The following is a 21,470-nucleotide window of genomic DNA, read 5'->3' as shown; positions in this document are numbered from 1 at the left end:
GGGAAATGTGAGGGACTGAGGATTGTTAGCTGTTACTATTATTAGTGAAGAAAATTTTCAGAGGCCCAGGTTGGACTAGCTCTTCCTTAAAAAGAAGTAGGAGAATTTCTTTAAAATGAAGATTTGAGGGACAGCAAAACTCCTATTTGCCTAAACATCTCCATCTAATTCCACTTTAAGTAAATCCAGTATCTCAAAAATCCTTGGTTAAAATGTAAAAATACAAGCATTTACATTGGAACATGTGACACACAGTAATGAAAAATCTCATGTCCTACAATATTGTGCACTAAAAATAATAGGGTTTATGGAAAAAATAGGGTTAGGGCACAACATTTAAAATCTATACTACTTTGGAACCAAAGCACAAAAAAACACATGTCAATAATTGGCACCTGAGGTGAAACTTAAATAGCCCAGGAAGGCACTTTAGCCAGAAATTACTTCAGGGGATATTAAACAACAACAACATAAAAATAAAAATGTAAACTTAGGGGTACTGAAATAATGTGGATAAAGTAGAGTTTCTTGCCAGTGGGGTTGCTTTAAGGTGGGCACAGAAAGAAGTGAAACCTGCCATAGTCTAAGAGCCATAAGTCTGAGAGAGTGCCTTTCTGGGGAGGGATCCTGAGAACTAGTACTCTTTTTTTTATGTTGTTATTGTTGTTGTTTTTAAGAGTTGAAAGAGTTCTTGCCTGTGCAGCAGCTGAGCTGAAGGCTTTTCTCCATCCTAATAAAGGTTATATAATTCTATTACCTCTACTGCTAGAAAAATCAACTATGAAAAGTTAAGGATAACTTCCATGGTATGCTGTATCATTCCCTTATTTAATTATTATCAGCTAATTTGCATTACAGAAACACAAATTGTGGCAAAACAGACTACAGTTGACCCTTGAACTATATGAGTTTGAGCTACATGGGTCTACTTATATGCACATTTTTTACAGTACTGTAAATGTATTTTCTCTTTTTTGTGATTTTCTTAATAATATTTCCTTTTCTCCAGCTTACTTTATTATAAGAATACAGGATATTATACATATTATAAGAATACAGGATGTTATAATAAGTGTTAATTGATTGTTATGTTATTGGTAAAGCTCAGATAAACAGTAGGCTATTAAATTTTGAGGAGTCAAAGGTTATTTGTGGATTTTCAGCTGTGTAGGGGGTCAGCACCCCAACCCCAGCATTGCTCAAGGGTAAACGAATATGTTTCCTTGAGAGGAGAAAAAACACCTTAAACAAGTAAATGTATACAGTGTTTCAAATCAGGTCATTATTATCTTGAAACATAGGGATTTCCTCCCTGAGGAAATCAGGGAGGTAGTATTGCAAGAAGAAGGAAATAAAAAGATGATCCTGAGAACATCAACAAACTGTAAACAGTTCTAGCCTAGATCCACAAGGAAAGGAAGGTTGGAAGTCTCAAAAATCAAGCATTAAGAGTACCCCAGACCCTTCAAAAAAGTAGAGGAGAAAAACCTCTACTCCATATATGAGGCCTGCATTACCCTGACACAAAAACCAATGGCATTATAAAAAGCAAACCACAGATATAGACTCTTATGAATATAGACTCAAAAATCCTCAATAAAAATACTAGCAAATCAAATCCAGCAGCATATAAAAAGGAATAGACACTATGCTCAAGTGGGATTTATCTCAGAATGAAAGGTAGCTTTAACATCCAAAACTCAATCAATGTAACAACCATATAAATAAAGGACAAAAAATAAATAAATAACAAGAAACCACATGGTCATATTTATAGACACACAAAAAGTATTTGGCTAAATCCAACACCCTTTTATGATAAAAATATTCAACAAACTAGAAATGGAAGGGAACTTCCTCAACCTCATAAAAGATATCTACAAAAAAAAACCCACAGTTAACATAATATTTAATTAATAATGAAAGACTGAATGCTTTCCCCTAAAATCTGGAACAAGACAAAAAAGGTATCCTCTCTTACCACTTCTATTCAATATTGTATTGGAAGTTCATGCAATGACAGGCAAAAAAGAAGGGAGGACCATCCCATTTGCAAAGGAAAATTATTTGCACATGACATGATCTTATATATAGAAAATCCTAAGGAATCCACAAAAAAAAAATCTATACAGATAATAGATTCATCAAGGCTGCAAGATTTAAGATCAATATAGAAAAATCAGTTATATTTCCATGTAATTGTAACAAAAAACCTGAAAGTAAAATTAGGAAAATCCCACTTACAATAGTATTAAAAAGAATAAAATACTTAAGAATAAATTAAGGAAGTTCAAGACTTGTACACTGATGGGACACCTGGGTGGCTCAGTGGTTGAGCATCTCCCTTTGGCTCAAGGCGTGATCCCAGATTCCCAGGATTGAGTCCCATGTCAGGCTCCTTGCATGAAGCCTGCTTCTCCCTCTGCCTGTGTCTCTGCTTCTCAGTGTCCCTCCCTCATGAATAAATAAATAAAATCTTAAAAAAAAAAAAAAGACTTGTATACTGAAAACTATAAAATATTGTTGGAAAAAACTGGAGACCTAACTAAATGAAAAGATATTCTGTATTGATGCATTGGAAGACTTAATACTGTTAATACGGCAATATTCCCCAGATGATCGATAGATTCAGTGCAATCTGTCAAGGTTCCAATGATCCTTTTCACAGAAATGAATATGCTAATGTTTCTTTCTCTCTTTTTTTAAAAAAGATTTATTTATTCAAGAAAGAGGGAGAGAGAGAGACCACAAGCAGGGTGGAGGAAAGTAAGAAGTAGGCTCCTTGCTGAGCAGGGAGCCTGATGCGGGACTCAATCCCAGGACCTTGAGATGATAACCTGAGCTGAAGGCAGACACTTAACCAATTGAGCCACTCAGGTACCACCTATGCTAACATTTCTTTTTTTTTTTTTATTTTTTTAAATTTTTTTTAAAATTTATTTATGATAGTCACACACACACACAGAGAGAGAGAGGCAGAGACATAGGCAGATGTAGAAGCAGGCTCCATGCACCGGGAGCCCGATGTGGGATTCGATCCCGGACCTCCAGGATCGCGCCCTGGGCCAAAGGCAGGCGCTAAACCGCTGCACCACCCAGGGATCCCTATGCTAACATTTCTAAAATTCATATAGGAATTCAAGAATATAGAATGGTCAAAATAATCTTTAAAAAAGAACAAAGTTGGAGGACTCACATCTCCTAATTTCAAAACTTACAAAAGCTACAGTAATCAAAAGTGGTACTTGCATGAGTATAGATATATAGATCAATGAATTAGAATTGAGTCTAGAAATGAACCCTTATGGGATGCCTGGATGGCTCAGTGGTTGAGCATCTACCTTCAGCTTGGGTTGTGATCCCAGGGTCCTGGGATTAAGTACTGCATCAGGCTCCCCCCGGGGAGCCTGCTTCTCCCTTTGCCGATGTCTCTGTCTCTCTGTATTTCTCATGAATAAATAAATAAAACTAAAGCAAAAAAATAGAAACGAACCCTTATATTTATGGTTATTTAATTTTTGACAAAGGTGCCACAACAATTCAATGAAAGAAAAAATAGTTTTTTCAATACATGGTAATGAGACGACTGGATATCTACATGCAAAAGAATGAAATCACCCCTATACCACACTGAATATAAAAAATCAATTCAAAACGGATCACAGAATGGGAAAAATATTCGCAAATCATATATGTAATAAGGGTCTAGTACCCAGAATATATAAAGAACTCAAATTCAACAATAAAAAAGATAAAAGGGATCCCTGGGTGGCGCAGTGGTTTGGCGCCTGCCTTTGGCCCAGGGCGCGATCCTGGAGACCCCAGATCGAATCCCATATCGGGCTCCCAGCGCATGGAGCCTGCTTCTCCCTCTGCCTGTGTCTCTGCCTCTCTCTCTCTCTCTCTCTCTCTCTCTGTGACTATCATAAGTAAATAAAAAAAAAATTTAAAAAAGATAAAAGATGACTGACTCAATTTACAAATGGATGAAAGTTTTGGATAGACAGTTCCTCAAAGAATATATGCAAATTACCAATAACACATGAAGAGATGCTCAACATTATAAGTAATTAACTGCCAATTGAAAACAAAATGCGATACCACTTTACACCTATTAGGATGGCTATAATTAAACAAAGACAATAATAAATGTTGGCAAGGATATGGAGAAATTAGAAATCTCATATACTGCAGGTAGGATTGTATAATGGCACAGGGTTTTTTTTTTTTTGTTTTTTTGTTCTTTGCGCAGCTGTTTTTGAAAACAGTCTGGTAGTTCTCATTAAACATAGAGATATCCCATAAGACTCAGCAATTGTATTCCTAGATATATATCCAAGAGAAATGAAAACACGTACATCCATATCAAAACTTGTAATGTTCATAGTAGTATTATTTATAATAGCAAAAAAATAGAAACAACCCAAAGGTCTATCAATTGATGTATGAAAAATATTCTATAATTAGATAGTGGTGATTATACAGTTGTAATATACTAAAAACCTCAAAATGGTGAATTTTATGATATTTAAATTTTCCATTTTTTAAAAAAGGAGTACCCAAGAGCCTCAGTCAGTTCCAGCTTCTACCCATAACCTAGAGATGTCAGATTCCAAAGATCAAAAATATTCAAATGCCTTTAAAAGTACCAACCTCTTGTCTCACAAGCTTCTGCAATTTTCAGACCCAAAGAATTCTAGAGATCTGTTGGTTCTGACTCCAAAATAACCTTATACAAGAGTTCCATCCAGAACTTCAAGACCAGCTGATTCCATTCATGTCTTTTATCTCAGTCATCCTCAGTCACTGGGAATGTCAGCTTGGAATTTCTAGATTAAGAAAGCCAACTGAACACCAATTCCTCTATATTTTGGAATACCCATGAGACATTTAAGGAAAATGTGCAACATGGAAGTGAAAGATTATAATAAAGAATTCTACTTTCAACTGACACAAGACTTCCCACCATAAACAATGATCAAACTGGACAAAATAAATAACTGTTTTTAGATATTGATCAATAGGGAACATATAACTGTTATTCCTAACCAAAGAAAAACAAATGAAGAAGCTTCATGATTACAATGGCTTTTTGCCTGGGGGTACTTTCCACTGGGCAAGGCCAAATAAAGCATGGTGGTCTATCTGAACTGAGGAGGTGGATGGAGATCAGATATCAATGAGAAGGAAGCTACACAGAGAGGTCTGCACAGGAAATGACTCCACAAGACAAAGAACAACTATTAGGAACAGAACAACTAAGGAGAAGCTATGGGCTGAACAATGATCAGAAGTTGGACAGGGGATGCCTGGGTAGCTCAGTGGTTGAGCATCTGCCCTTGGGCTCAGGATGTGATACTGGGTCCCAGGATATAGTCCCGCATAAGGCTCCCTGCAGGGAGCCCGCTTTTCCCTCTGCCTATGTCTGCCCCTCACTCTGTGTCTCTCATGAATAAATAAAATCTTTAAAAAAAAAGTTAAACAATAATGTGAGATGTTGGTATTCCAACCAACAACAGTGGAAAGATCTAATTAACTACCTCAGAAATTTAGTAGGTATCCCAGAAAGGCCAGGTTTTATGAACAGGGTTAATCTAGCAATACAGTGACACTATTCAATAGAAATATAATGATGGAAGTGTTATTTAAAATTTCCTAGTAACCTCTTAGAAAAAAAAGTAAAAATAGACAATATTAATAAAATATTTTATTTTACCCAATATATCCAAAAGGTTATCATTTCAACATGTAATCAACATGGGAGATTATTTTTTTTCAACAGAGATTTTTTTTTTAAAGATTTTATTTTTTAAGTAATCTCTATACCCAATGTGGGGCTTGAATGCACAACCTCAAGATCAAGAGTTACATTCTCTACCAATTGAGCCAGCCAGGCACCCCATGAACATGGAAGATTATTAATTAAAAAGAGATAGTTTACAGTCTCCTTTTCATAACTAAGTCTTTGAAATTCAGTGTTCATTTTACACTTAAAACACACTTTGATTTGGACTAGTCACATTTCAATTATTTAATAGCCATACATGATTAGTGGATTTCATATTAAAGAGTGGTACCCTAGAGTAAGTGTACTATAGCTCTATGTAAAAAACAAACAAAAAAAAAACCTTAAAAGAAACCTTGAAATCACATTGAGATGCAAGTAAATTTTTTAAAGATTTTATTTATTTACTCATGAGAGACAGAGAGAGAGAGAGAGAGAGAGAGAGAGAGAGGGAGAGAGGGAGAGAGGCAGAGACATAGGCAGAAGGAGAAGCAGGCTCCATGCAGGAAGCCTGATGCGGGATTCCATCCCCAGTCTCCAGGATCACAGCCTGGGTTGAAGGCGGCTAAACCACTGAGCCACCCGGGCTACCCATAAGGTTTTTTTTTTTTTTTTTAAGATTTTATTTATTTATTTGAGAGACAGCTAGAGAGAGAGCCACCCAGGCACTCTGAGATGTAAGTAAGTTAACCATTTTAACAATATTCAATTCTCTATTATGAAAGAGAACAAAGGTCACTCAAAGTACTATCTGTAGTATCCAGCATAACACATTATTAGACATGAGAATTAGTAAATGTGACTCTTAACCAGGAGAAAAAGTTGTAACCTCAGAAATGAGAGAGATGAGGGGCACCTAGATGGCTCAGTCAGTTAAACATTTGGCTTTGCCTCAGGTCATGAGCCCAAGGTCCTAGGATCGAACCCCACTTGGGCTCCCTGCTCAGTGGGGAGACTGCTTCTTCGTCTCCCTCTGCAGTTCCCCCCCGATTGTGTGTGCTTGCTCTCTCTCTATCAAATAAATAAATAAAATATTTTTAAAAATGAGAGAGAATGAAAATAGGGGATAAGAACTTTAAAGCAGCTATTATAAAAAAATAATAAAAAAATAAAGCAGCTATTATGTTTAAAAATTTAAAGGAAAACATAAATGTAATGAGACAACAAATCCTTTTTTAAGGATTTTATTTATTCATTCATGAGAGACACAGAGAGAGAGAGAGAGAGAGGCAGAGGGAGAAGCAGGCTCCATGCAAGGAGCCCCACATGGGACTCGAACCCGGGAATCCGGGATCATGCCCTGAGCCAAAGGCAGGTGCTAAACTGCTGAGCCACCCAGGCATCCCAGAAATAGAAAATCTTAATAGAGAAATGGACACTATAAAAAAAGCAAAACGGAAATTCTAGAACTGAAAAATATAGTGTCTGAAATGAAAAATTAACTGGATAGATTTGACAGGAATTAGACGCTATAAAACAAATGATAAGTGACCTTGAGAGCAAAGCAATTGAAGCCATCGAAACTGAAGCAAAAGAGAAAAAGATAAAAACAAAAAACAAAATCAAGTCAACCAAACTTCAATAATTGTAAGACAATATCAAGTTGTCTGATTCAGTGTCTGGTGAGGTCCAGCTGCCTGGTTCATAGATGCCTGTGTCCTCATATGTGGAAGGGGTAAAGGGTCTCTTTGAAGCTTGTTTTATAAGAACACTAATCCTAATCATAAAGGTTCTCTTCTGATGATCTAATCACCTCTCAGAAGCTCCACCTCCAAATACCATCACATTGGGCCTATTTTTCAACATATGAATTTTGGAGAGACACATTCAATCAATGGCATCATATAAACAAATATGTGGGGTCCTCCATAATTTTTCAAGTGTGAAAGTTTCCTGAGGAGACCAAAAGCACCTATCTTTCTCCATATTACAACCTCATTCATAATACATTACTAGTTCAACTCTGCACCACATTCACAGTATACTCCCAGTTCTACTCAGCCTACCCTGATCTTTAACACCAAAATAACCCTCATCTTTTTTTTTTTTTTTTTTTTTAAGTAGGCTCCATGAGGGGCTTGAATTCACGACCCCGAGATCAAGACCTGGGTTGAGATCAAGAATAGGATGCTTAACCAACTAAGCCAACCAGGAAAGATGGGAAGAGGGAACCTATGAATGGTACTGTTGTTTGTCCTCCAGTATTTCATGTAGTTCTTATCTTTCTTTTATGAACTCTTAATATTGATTCCTATGTGTATTTGACTAATAAACACTTGAAACTTCCATGCCAGTAATGATACTCCTGACATCTTGGCCATAGGAATATTGCTTGCAACCATATAAACCTTTCCCAAAGTCCAGCCTAAATACATGCATGCTACACAGAGATTATGGGGAAGATAAAGAAGTTCTATTATTAAGTATCTATTGTCCAGTTACAAAAAGAACAAAGTGTAAAATAAAAAGTAACTTAGGATATTGTTGGACAGAACTAAAATAGGGAAAGGTTTATAGAAAAGCATGTGGCAAAAGAGCCAATTTAGGGGTGCATGGGTAGCCCAGTTCATTAAGCATCTGACTCTTGATTTTGGCTCAGATAGTGCTCTCAGGGTTGTGAGATGGAGCCTCACACTGGGCTCTCTGCACTGGAGCCTACTTAAGATTCTCTCTTTCCCTCTCCTTCTGCCACTCCCCCTGCCTCTGTCTCCTTCTTTAGAAAAAAAACCAAAAACCAAAAAAAACCAGCCACACTTAATTTCAAGAAAGGTCCTGTTCAAGAGAACAAAAGAGGGGAGTACTGCAAGGGTCACTGATAAAATAGGTTTGGGATAAGGGATCCTTTGCTTCTTGAGCTGGTGTTCAAGACAGTGCATCCCAGCCTCTTGTGAGGATCCCTTTTTGGTGCTAACAAAATTTCTCTCACTAAAGTTACCAGTAGCCTCCTGAAGGCTAAAATCAATGGCCTAGTTTGAGGCTTCATACTACTCAATCTTTCTTCAGCAGCTAATAGAGCTGACCAAACTTTTGTTCTGTAAAACTTCTATCCCTCAGGCAGCCCAGGTGGCTCAGCGGTTTAGCACCGCCTTCAGCCCAGGGCCTGATCCTGGAGACCCAGGATTGAGTCCCATATCAGGCTCCCTATATGGAGCCTGCTTGTCCCCTCTGCCTGTGTCCCTGCCTCTCTCTCTCTCTCTCTCTAACGAATAAATTAATATTTTTAAAAAAACTTTTATCTCTCCATACTTCCATCTGATTATTCTCTAAAGCATTTTCTCTTTCTTGTCCTACTATCCTTTGCAGTTTTTTTTTTTTTTTATTCATAGAGATGCAGAGAGAGAGAGAGAGAGAGAGGCAGAGGGAGAAGCAGGCTCCATGCAGAGGGCCTGGCGTGGGACTCGATCCAGGGTCATCCAGATCACGCCCTGGGCTGCAGGCGGCGCTAAACCGCTGCGCCATCGGGGCTGCCCTCCTTTGCAGTTTTCTTAATGGAATTTCCTACTCCCGTTGTAAACAAACCCCCCAAACATTAGTGTCCTTTTCTCTCCTCTCTGAACTACTGCATTCACAGCCTTCTACCATACCCAAGCCCTAATAACTCACATGTCTATATCTCTGGATCCATATTTCTGACTACTAGATATCTTTGCCTGGATGCCCTGCAGGCATCTCAAACTTAAAATGCCCAAAGCTTATCTTCCTCTCCAACTCCTACAAAGCCTACTCCTCCTCCTTTATTCTTTATCTCAGGGAGTGGTACCATTAACCACCCTGGAACCCAAGCCAGAAACCTGGGTGTCATCCTCAGCTCCTACCTCTCCACATTTAATGGACCATCAAGTTCTCTTAATTCTGTTAAAAATGTTTCTGCAATTCAACCTCTCTCTGTAGCCTCCCAACAGCCTTAGTTTGCTAGAAAAAATATTCTAGTCTATGCTGGTATTGAATTATATTTTTTTACTTAGACTCTTAGTTCTCTTAAATTCTTAGGTTTTCAACATTTGTCATTCCTTTGTCCTATTCAACTTCCTCTTGTAGAGAAAACCAAATGAAGAAAAATGATGAAAACAAGGAGTGTCATGGGCTATTATTTTAAGTATTTATTTAGTTACCTCAAACTCTGGAGTATCCTGGAAAAACAGTCATCCAGTAAATATCCATTACCATACTGTTAAGATACGTATTGTTTTTATACTACTACCTTAAAGTTTTATCTTCTTGCCTCTTTTCAGTAAAGAAGGGATGGGCGCCTGGGTGGCTCAGCGGGTCATGCCTTCAGCTCAGGTCATGATCACAGGATCCTGGGATTGAGCCCCATATTGGGCTGGAGGGCCTGCTTCTGCCTCTCCCTCTGCCATTTCCTTTGCTTAAAGAAAAGGTAAGTAGAATACAACCCCTTGGGCAGCCCCGGTGGCTCAGCAGTTTAGCACCGCTTTCAGTCCAGGGCCTGTTTCTGGAGACCTGGGATCAAGTCCTGTGTTAGGCTCCCTGCATGGAGCCTGCTTCTCCCTCTGCCTGTGTCTCTGCCTCTCTCTGTGTCTCTCATGAATAAATAAAATCTTAAAAAAAAAAAAAATACAATCCCTTTCAACAAAGAAGTTGTATTTTATCATTGCATTTTAGTATTTTACTGAATAAATTTTATCTTGACACTGATAATTCTATAGATCAACTTATGCCTCCAGCACTCCTTTGTGAAAATTCATTTATCGATCCTACTGTTCTGTTTCTGTCCTCCAGGACCCTGTGTCTCCTGTACTGGGTTCGAGGTAGTAGTCATAGTCCAAGTGTTCCTAGAATTTAGGGAGGAACTGGGAAGATTTAAAACAAACTTTAAAGGCATTTTTGATGTGGCAGATCTTACTTATAAGGATGTTGAAAAGCTTCTGACATTAAGTTTGCACCTCAAAAGGGTGAAAGTTTTTGATTTCTCCTGAACTTAGTCAGTCACATTCTTGCCTCTAGTCTGAGGATCTTTTGGACTCTTAAATTTCTCAGCTTTGTGATACACTAGTTTGGAATAGAAAATAATAAATGGCTTAAGGAAAGTACTAGCACCTAGTTTTATTCATATTTATCTACATGTCTACCTCATTGAATGCTACTTTCTTGAGGGTATAGATCTGTGGCATTCACTTTTTTAAAAAAGATTTTATTTATCTATTCATGAAAGACACAGAGGGAGAGAGGCAGAGACACGGGCAGAGGGAGAAGCAGGCTCCATGCAGGGAGCCCGACGTGGGACTCAATCCCAAGACCCCGGGATCAGGACCTGGGCTGAAGGTGGCGCTAAACCGCCGAGCCACCCAGGAATCCCGGCATTCACTTTTTTAAATCTTCCATTATGAAAAATTACTTCTAGTCTACAATCAATAAATATTTACTGACTTGAAATTTCAATTGGGAAGGCAGAGTACAGGACTATTAAACTTTTGGTGCCTGATGGCCTGGGTTTAGAGGCTAACTCTCCCATTCACTTGCTGTATGATCTGATGCAAGTTCACAAAACTAATTCCCTCGAACTCGAAAGCGGATGAAATGGCATAATAAAGGGCTTGGAGCTCTTAAAGTGCTGTTTATACAATGATTATTTCCTGAGCTCAGAGTATGCTCTAGGGTGCTGGCGATAAGAGTACAAAACACGCAGGGTTCCCTTCTTTACGGAGCTCGAGGTAGTTGGGAAGATAGAAAACAACTTATCAAACAAATAGATTATAACAAACTGCCACGGAAAAGGGTTAAGAATTCAACAAGGGGTTGTAAAAGCAGAGCCTGATTTAGATTGTGGAGTGAGGGGTCTCGGAGGGAGTGGCATTTAAGCGGAAATCTGGAAGGATGCGGAGATGCCCTATTTCCTCACCTCTTTCTCCTTCCTCAACTCTCTGTGGAGTCCGGCGTCCATCTCTACCTGAGTAGCTTCGCTAAAGCCACCAACAATGGATGTTTTTCAGTCATCCGACTCGACCTCCGCCCCCCCCCCCGACCCCCGCAGCTCTCTGCAGTTAATCCATCGCTCCCCTCGCCTTCTCTAAGGATAAACCCGTCCATCTCTTCCTGCCTCTTCGAGGCTCCTTTGCAGGTTCATCTCCTTAAGGGCCCGGACAGCCTTGCCGCGAGCTCTAAGGAAAAAGCAGACGCAATCCTTTTGAGTCATAAAAAAGGAGTGTGTACAAGCGAACACATTCGGAGGCCCTCTCCTCGCTTCCGGGACGCTTCTCGATACCACGAACACAACTTTTTGGTTTCAGCAGAGACGCCCTTCTCTCTCCTGCGGGCTGGGCCTGTCCACAGGGCAAGAACAGTCACTCAACTTGCCCCAACGCGGGGCACATTTGCCCAAGGAACGCCCAACGCGCGGGGCGAAAGAGGAGTTCGGGGTAGCACCCACCGCGCCGCAGGCGCCACAGCGCTGCGCTCCACCCGAGAGGATCCCAGCGCCCTTTCGCGCGCGACCCGCGCGCTAGAGTCCTCCGACATCCCAGCATTCCCTGCGCCCCTCCCATCGAGAGCGGCTTCCGGTGTCGCTGGTGTAGGTGGGTGAAGAAGGAGCGGGCCCTAGCCGCTCGGTCTCACTCGCGCGCGCGCTCTCTCAGGCAACATGGCGGGCGTGGAGGAGGCAGCGTCCTCCGGGAGCCACCTGAATGGCGACCTGGATCCGGACGACAGAGAAGAGGGAGCTGCCTCTACGGCTGAGGAAGCAGCCAAGAAAAAAAGACGGAAGAAGAAGAAGAGTAAAGGGGCTGCCACAGGTAAAGGGAGTTGTACGTGTTCCCAGTCCCCGTCAGGGGTGGCCGAACGGCTCGGCCCAGGCCCTGCTGGAGTGACAGAAACAGGGGCCTCGGAACACCGCCTGGACTGAATCCCAGGACAGGGTGTGTGTCAGAACGGGCTACGGATCCCCAGGGTCGGGGAGAGGCGGCTTCTCTTCCTGTGGGACGGGGGAGCTGTTGAGGGTGGGGTGGGGTGGGGTGGGGTGAGAAGGGTGCCTCAGCCATGTCGTGAGGTAGTCGCGGGGCCGCCGGGCCTCAGCCCTTGGAAGTGCCAGAACTCAGGCCGCCGCACAGGTCGTGCAGCGGACTCGAAGCCGCGCACAGGACTCAGCCCCGCCACCCTCCCCGCCGTTCGCCCTCCTCAAAAACCTGGTTCTGACCCACACTGTCGCCTCTTGGCTGGAGGAACCTGGAGCGTATTTCCAAGGACGGGGATGGAGTGGGCGAGTCTTAGTGCCTTGACCGCACTCCCCTCCTCCTCCCCCTTCCCGGTTTACAGAGGGATTTTTGATGCCGGCTGCACTTTTGAGATGTGTGTCCATGTGTGTATGCCCACGCGGTCACGTCACTGAGTAGTAATGCAGAATGTGTGGTCGTGCTTCCAATCTTCACCTGCCTAAACCCATGGCATCGTCAAGCTTCAGGGCTTTTAGGCCTGAATTATGATGCCATTTGCAGGCAGTTCGGATAGAATATTCTGTAGATGGGAATGGAACTTCTCTAAAACCACTGGTAAGGCAAGGAAAACAGCTGAAAGTTTATACTTGGATTACATTATGAGTTAGGACCTTAAATATTTTGAGAAGTCAGTGTTCGTGGTCCTTCGTTTTAGGAAAAACAATGTTTGCACCTGTTTTTAAAATAAGCCACACAGAGATTGAGAGACAAATGGAGAGAGGCCATAAGTGATGAAGATGAAGTTGACAGGGGTTGGAAGTCTCTATCTTTCTGAAATTGTGATTAAGTGGGAATTGGAAAGGGAAAGTTGTGGGTGCTGGACTCTTGCAGAGACCGTTTAATCCCAGGACATAGTCTGGTGGCTGTTCTTGGCTTTCCGTGAAATCCAGGCACTTCCGTTTGTCCATTCAGGTCCCATGATATATTATTAAACAGTTGTAGCTCTCAATATGAATCCTCTACAGTAGCCAGAATGTCACTTCAGTATATGCTAACTGGTAATACTATCTCTTTCTACACACACCTATTGCTACTATAGCTAGATTGTATTCACTTTGGGGGGGGGGGCGGCAATGGGGGGGTTGGGTTGGTCTTGTGCTTAGCTGTTCAGTAATTTTGTTTTTTAGTAATGGAAATATCTTTTCCTACTTATTTTGATTTTACCCAGCTTAGCTTGACGACATATTTTTCATGAAGACTTGAAGTTCCCAGTGTCCATAGAAATCCCCATCTTCCTAAGAACTTCCCTATTTTAAGTACCTGTTTCTTTAGAAAACCATTTGTTATAGTAGTCTAATTGTTAAATACTTTAAAAAGTTAACAACTTACAGATAGGGACAAACTCACAGTTTTGTTTATCCTTTGGTTGCTAACACAGAGACAGTGTAATGGATATTTTGTTGAATGGACAATGCTACTTACAAGTGAAAGATTTTTCTTTGTCGTTACATAAATTCTATTATGTTCACAATAATGTTTCTGGTTTTGTTTCTCAAGTACTTATCAGGTAGGAAAGGACTTCTATGTTCTCCAAAATCCTTAAAACATATTCTAGTTGGAAAGTACCTTTATTAGATTTAATTTATGTTATATTTGATCAGCAGGGCAACAAGAACCTGATAAAGAATCAGGAGCCTCAGTTGATGAGGTAGCAAGACAATTGGAAAGACAAGCCTTGGAAGAGAAAGAGAGAGATGATGACGATGAAGGTAAATGGTAAATTTGATTTTTGTGGTTGGAAAAGCAAGAAGATATGACATTCTTTAAACAAAACTACTTAATTTGTGCGTAAAGTTTGTGATTATCTGATGTTTTACTTAATTGACATTAAAGCCTCAATAGCACAGATAAAAAGGAAAAGGTATTTACTAGCAGTTCTTAAAAAGTTGGATAGGTGGAATGGCTGTTCAAATAACACATCTTAAGTTTTTAAAAATGTACTTGGTAAAATGCCAAATAGGAGGTATTAAGATGAAATTGAAGGATTGTTGGGGGGGGGGGGGCTGGATGGCTTATTTGTCCAAGTGTCTGCCTTAGGCTCCAGTCATGAACCCAAAGTCCTGGGATCAAGCCCCATCTAGGGTTCCCTCCTCAGTGGGGAGCCTGCTTCTTTCTCTCTTCTTCCTGTTTCTGCTCTCTCACTCTTGCTCTCCCTAAAATAAATAAATAAAATCTTAAAAAAAAAAAAGAAATTAAAGGACTGTTTATTTAACTAACATTTATTGAACAACTACTACTTATTGTACTTGTGAAGACAATGATAGTCATTATGTCATTTGCTGAGAGTGACACAGCTGATATGTGTAGAGTGGAACCAAAGTTTCAAACCCAGAACCTGATTTCAAGTTTGGTTCCTTTTACTCTATATGAAAGCTCCCTCTCTTTATTCTCAAGGAGTATATTGGAGTGCTGCTAAACTCGATTATAAATTCCCTGACCCTAGCTTCTTGTGGTCTGTTGGTCCTGTAAGATTTCTTTAAAGATAGTAATTTTTGGAATTCTAGAAATTGGTGCTATCAGTAAGACAGTGGAGGGAATATTTGCAAATTATTCTATAGCCTCTTTCGGTAGAAGGGGAGATGGGGCTTTGTCATTATGAATTATCTACTATTACAGTTTACTGCTCTTCCTTAAGCACTGCCAGCTTGGGCTTGTGCCTTCCAATCCTTAGCAAAAAGAATACCTGCTATACTTTAACTGTCACTTTAGGATAATGCATAAGCTCTCTACCTTCAAGGAGCTTGTATAGTCAGACTTTGGTGGAAAAAGTGCTAAGGTTCAAGGGAATAGTTAGCTTTTCCTTAAGCAAACCTCTTGTCCATTTTATCTTGGTTTATGCTTCAAATTATGAACATATTTTGAACTCTTAGCAAGAAAGGGACTTGTAAATTCAAGGTTATATAATAGATTACTGTAGGCCTACTGTGTAGAGTATTACAGTGTTAATCTTGAAATGCATTCCTTGTTTCATTGCTCCACTACAAAGTTGTATGAATCTCTTGCCATTGAAGAGAAAATTTTGCCTGTCAGATTGGAAATCGTCAATGTTTTAAAGATGATTTTTACGGGATGCCTGGGTGGCTCAGTGGTTGAGGATCCGCCTCTGCTCGATGCATGATCCCAGGGTCCTGGGATTGAGTCCCGCATTAGGCTCCCCATAGGGAACCTGCTTCTCCCTCTGCATGTCTTTGCCTCTCTCTGTCTCTCTCATGAATAAATAAATAAAATCTTTAAAAAAAATTAAAGATGATTTTAGGACTATTGGTTTTCTCCAAGTGAATTTCTCTAATTCACTTTAATAATAAGTGTCAATCAATACTGTTAATCTGTTGTGAGAGTTCTTTGAAAGGATGGAAAGTTAGTATTTCAGAATCTTTGTTCTGAAGGAAAACTGATGGTGGAGGTGGAGAGACAAAGAGGGGAAAAGATATACCAGTATCTGCTATAAAGTTTTTTGAAATTTGGAGTTGGAAATCCGGGCTGAGTGCTGAAGGCAGGCTTCTTGGAAGGAATGGGACTTGAATAAAAGCAAACAGAAGAGACCACTTTGGGGCAGGACAATGCTGAGAATGTATGTATTCAGAGTGTAGGGAATAATGCAGATTGACCATATGATTTGTTGAAGGAGCCTTGGAGCATTTTTAAAAGAATGTTTTAGGGGTGCCTGGCTGGCTCAGTTGGTAGAGCATGTGATTCTTGATCTTGGAGTTGTGAGTTCAAGCCCTACGTTGGGCATAGAGTTTACTTATAAAATGATTAAAAAAGGGAGAAGAATGTTATAAAAAATTAATTTCGTCTTCATATATATGCAGGGTTGTTAGAAGGGGAGGAAACATCTAGGAAAAGGTTTGGAGATCATTTTGGAAGGCACTTAACAGCCCAGGCATATGGTAATGATTTAAATTAATGGGGTGGGGTGCCTGAGTGGTTCAGTCCGTTGATTTCAGCTAACTAAGGTCATGATCTCAGAGTCCTGAGATTGAGCCCTGAGTCAGGCTCCATGCTCAGTGTGGAGTCTCTTTGTTTCTCTCTACCCCCTCCCCCCCACCCCATATGTGTGCATGCGCTGTCTCTCAAATATCTTTAAATGGGTGAACATAAATGAGGATGGAAGGGAAGGGTTCAATGGAATAGTGATTGTGGAAGCAGAATTCAAAGGACTTAAATGACTTTCAGTAGGGGAAGAAGAAAAGAGAGGCATTAGACTCTAGAGGTTTTAGAGGTTTGAACTTGGGGGACAGAAAATTGGTGCTGGGGACGCCTGTGTGGCTCAGCGGTTGAGCATCTGTCTTTGGCTCAGGGCATGATCCTGGTCCAGGGTCGAGTCCCACTTCAGGCTTCCTGTGAGGAGTCTGCTTCTCCCTCTGTCTAGGTCTCTGCTTCTCTCTCTGTCTCTCATGAATAAATAAATAAAATCTTTTTTTTAAAGATTTATTTATTTATTATTTATGATAGAGAGAGAGAGGCAGAGACACAGGAGGAGGGAGAAGCAGGCTCCATGCTGGGAGCCTGACGCGGGACTCGATCCCGGGACTCCAGGATCGCGCCCTGGCCAAAGGCAGGCGCCAAACCGCTGAACCAAATCTTTAAAAAAAAAAAAAAAATTGGTGCTGTTTACTGAAATGGTGAAGTAGGGAGGGAGAGTGGGTTAAGAGATTTGGGGAGGTGGGTGTAGGCAAAGAAGAAGGTATTGAGTTAAATTTAGATGGGTTTAATTTGAAATTGGAGTATTGGTGTGAATAGTTAATCCTGTGGGCATTTGCCAGTGTGCTAGAAGTAATTCAATAAAGTTTTAAGTCACATTCATTTGTTAAGGCATAAATTCACCATTTTCAAAAAACAGACTTTATGTTTTGGAACAGTTTTACTTAGATTCACAGCAGAATTAAGCAGGAGGTACAGAGATTTCCCATATACCATACATGCCTAGCTTTTCTTATTATCAGTATCCCCCACTGGAGTGATACATTTGTGACAATAGATGAACCTACATAGATACCTCACTATTATGCAAAGTCCATACTTTTCATTAGGCTTACTTATGATATTGTACATTCTATATATTCACCGTTTATAAGTATATAGCTTGTTGAGTTGACAAATGTATGCATTTGGGTAACCACAACCAAGATATAGACCATTTTCATTTAACATTTCCATCTCCACCAAAAAGTTGCCTTTTACCATGTTGTAGTCCATTCTGTTGCTCCACATCCCAATCCCTCACAACTACTGATGCACTTTGTGTTACGTAGCTTTGTCTACAATATTGTATAAGTGGAATTATTATAGCGTGCAGCTTTTTTTGATTTGTTTCCCTTAGCATGATACTTTTGAGAGTCATCCATTTGTTGCATATATATCAGTAATTGATTACATTTTATTGCTGAGTAGTATTCCAGATGTGTTTAACCACTTAATAGTTGATGGATATTCCGGTTGTTTCTAGTTTTTGTATTATGAACAAAGACAACATTTGCATAAAAGTCTTTGGGCGTAAGTTTTCATTTCTCCTGTGTGAATACCTAGGAGTAGGGTTGCTGGTCATATGGCAAGTGTATATTTAATCTTACAAGAAACTATCAAACTATTTTCCAGAATAGCTGTATCATTTTGCTCTCTTGTCAGCACTGGTTGAGAGTTCCAAGTCCTTTGTATCTCTGAAGCACTTGATATTGTTAATTTTTAATTAGTCTTTCTAACCGGTATGTCGTGGTATGTTATTGTGGTTTTAATTTGTATTTCCCTAATGACTGGTAGATATTGAACATCTTTTCATGTTTTTGCCTTTCATATATCTTTGGTGAAATGTTCATATCTTTTGTCCACTTTTCAGTTTGGTTATTTATTCTCATATTGAGTTGTAGAAGTTCTTTATATATTCTTCATATGAGTTTTTTTTTGTTTTGTTTTGTTTTTAAGATTTTATTTATTTATTCATGAGAGACACAGGGATAGGCAGAGGGAGAAGCAGGCTTCCTGCAGGGAACCTGATGCAAGACTCCATCCCAGGACTCCAGGATCACAACCAGAACCAAAGGCAGATGCTCAACCACTGAGCCATCCAGGCTCCTCCTCTCTTCATACAAGTTCTTTGGGAAAAAAAAAAATTTATTTATTTGAGAGAGCAAGCTTGTGCACGTGAGCAGCAGAAGCGGGAGGAGAGGAAGATAGAAAGGGAAAGGCAAACTCCCCACTAAACAGGGGCTTGATCCCAGATCCTGGGGACTCAGGGATCAAGACCTGAGCCAAAGGCAGATGCTTAACCAGCTGAACCACTCAGGCACCCCTGTTTTTGATACAAGTTCTTTATCTGATATGTTTTACTAATATTTTCTTTCATGCTGGTATTATTTGCAGCAGAAAAGATTTTAATTTTTATAGTCTCATTTATTTTATTTCTTCCTGGATTATTTTTTTGTGTGTGTTTTATCCAAAAAGTTAAATAATTGTTGTCTGTAGGGTCATGATAATTTTTTTCTTATGTTCTCTTTAAGAAGTTTATATCCATTTAGAGTTAATTTTAAGAAGTTTTTTTTTTGAATTTTAAGAAGTTTATATCCATTTAGAGTATATAGTTCAAGGTAAGAGTTGAGATTCCTTTTTTTCCTTGCATATATAGATGCCCAATTTTCATTCAACAAACGTTAATTGATTGGAGCATAGGGCTAATACAGAAATAAATACGAACAGCCTCTGCCTGTTAAGAATATCCTGGGATGCTATGAAAGAAAGACATAAAAACATAAATTGTGGCATGGTATAATGGATGGGAGCATAAGCGTATATAGTTTGGTATTTGGATCCACACTGTTACTATCCTGATAAAAGAGTTTAATAAACAGTGACTATTATACTAAATACAGACCTTGATTGAGTATCAAAGGAAGAGCTTCATCATATCTCATTTTAAAGATGAAGAGACCGAGGTAGAGAGAGGCTAAATAATTTGCCCAAGATCACACAGCTTGCAGGATTTTTAGTATGTTTTTAAAACTGGTTATACGCCTTTTTTTTTTTTTTTTTTAAGATTTTGAGAGTGAGAGACCACGTTCATGTGCATAAGTGGAGGAGAAGAGGGAGTGGGAGAAATACATTCCCTGCTGAGCAGGGAGCCTGATGTGGGGCTCTCTCCCAGGACTCTGAGATAGTGACTTGAGCCAAGACAAATGCTTAACTGACTGAGCCACTCAGGCATCCCTAAAATTAGTTATACATCTTGAAGCATTTGTTTTAGGTTGAATCTAGTGTATGTAGCAGTATGCTAAGCATTGTGTGTTCTTCCAGAGTAAAGACTACCTTGTTTTTCTCTCCTTGTTACCTAGCACTTAAGAACTCAGGAAACATTTACTGAATGAATGAAGGTTACTATTAAAATTGTAGTACAAGTTATGTGAATTAGATTGTAAGACACATGAGGAAATTGAAAGTTGTGTTTTCTAAAAAAATTTTCATGTTATTTTTGTTGGACTTTTGAATCTAGAAGCCAATAATGAGTAAGTCAGCCATGTTTCCACGGTGTTCCCATGTTTCTTATACCCAATTTTATAAGATTGAACATAAGGAATTGCAATGTTGTGGGGTACCTGGCTGGCTCAGTTGATAGAATGTGCAACTCTGCGTATTGGGGTTGTGAGTTCAAGCCCCACATTGGGTTAGAGATTACTTAAAAATTAAAAAAAAAAAAAACTTAAAAGAGGGAATGCTTGTAGCAACAAGGGGTTTAGCGTCTGACTCTTGTTTTTTGGCTCTGGTCATGATCTCAGGGTCATGAGATTGAGTCCCATCTTGGGCTCTGCTGAGTGTGGAGCCTCCTTAGGATTCTCTCTCTCTCTCTCTCACAGAAGAAGAAAATAATAGAAATAAGTTGCAATTTTGTAAGTAAAAAATTATCATATTGGTAGTTTCCTATCACTCAGTCCATTAAAGTCCTATACCTTGTTATCTCCGTCTTTGCTAAACTACTGTTTCCTATTTCTCATTTAGGTGGAAAAAAAAACAGGATAAAATAAACTAAAAGAACATTCATTTGTTGAATAGAGTGAATATTTATCACACGCTTAGCCCTGTGCCTTAACTTAGGAAATGGTATATAATCTTTAAGGAGCTCACAGACAACTGAGGGTCATTGAAACCCCTAATCATTTTGCAAAAAAGAAAAAAAAAGGTTGCAATTTGGTGTGATAATTAGAAGAATATAGCAGTGAAAAATTTATGTTTCCTGCTTATTGGTCTGGGAGTAAAAAAGGAGCTCTTTGAGAAGAAAATGTAAGCAGTCATTTGACATTATTTTATGGGTGTGGATTTCATGATCTACAGTTATTGATACTAGCCATGAGTTACTGCCACTATGTGAAACATCTAAAAGAACACTATATGGTGAACATACTATTAAGCTGTCAACTTCCATTTGTCTGTCACAGCTTCCTATTCATCCTTATTTTATAGCAGTGTGATTTGTGGGTAGATGGGAGTACTTCATGAATGTTCTAATTATTGAGCAGTATTTTTAGAAATTCAGACACTTCAGTCTATTTTTGATACCTTTATTTAAAACATTTTAAGTTACTGTTTATTTAATTTTGGCCATAATAGCATTCTTTATTTTTTCTCCAAGTTCAAGAGTATAGTATGGGCTTCATAAGATTGTTATAAAAATTGACAGGGGCACTGGCGTGGCTCAGTTGGTTAAGTGTCTGACTTTGGTTCAGGACATGGTCTTGGGGTCCTGGAATCAA

The 21,470-nt window shown here is 39.5% G+C and overlaps 2 protein-coding genes across 3 annotated transcripts in view; one reads left to right on the top strand and one right to left on the bottom strand.

Moving 5' to 3' along the window:
* LOC129516853 (uncharacterized) overlaps positions 1-12,288 on the bottom strand; it is a 55,938-nt gene extending 43,650 nt beyond the window's left edge. The window contains exon 1 of the mRNA XM_055336350.1: positions 12,174-12,288. Within this exon, the coding sequence (XP_055192325.1) occupies positions 12,174-12,288 (115 nt within the window). The remainder of the gene's footprint in view (positions 1-12,173) is intronic.
* Positions 12,289-12,309: 21 nt separating this feature from the next.
* The window catches only part of METAP2 (methionyl aminopeptidase 2), a 35,054-nt gene continuing 25,893 nt past the window's right edge, over positions 12,310-21,470 (top strand). Inside the window, exons 1-2 of one of the 2 annotated variants that reach the window (XM_055336348.1) lie at positions 12,310-12,534; positions 14,337-14,441. In XM_055336348.1, the coding sequence (XP_055192323.1) occupies positions 12,384-12,534; positions 14,337-14,441 (256 nt within the window). In that variant the 5' untranslated portion in view covers positions 12,310-12,383. Of the gene's footprint in view, positions 12,535-14,333; positions 14,442-21,470 lie in introns of both variants that reach the window. The other variant, XM_055336347.1, reaches the window with a different exon arrangement.

This window comes from Nyctereutes procyonoides, unplaced genomic scaffold (genome assembly GCF_905146905.1).
Source record: "Nyctereutes procyonoides isolate TBG_1078 unplaced genomic scaffold, NYPRO_anot_genome, whole genome shotgun sequence".
In the NCBI taxonomy this organism is placed as follows: domain Eukaryota; kingdom Metazoa; phylum Chordata; class Mammalia; order Carnivora; family Canidae; genus Nyctereutes; species Nyctereutes procyonoides.
The sequence above is the reverse complement of the archived record's forward strand: the minus strand, read 5'-3'. Positions and strand labels throughout refer to the sequence as shown.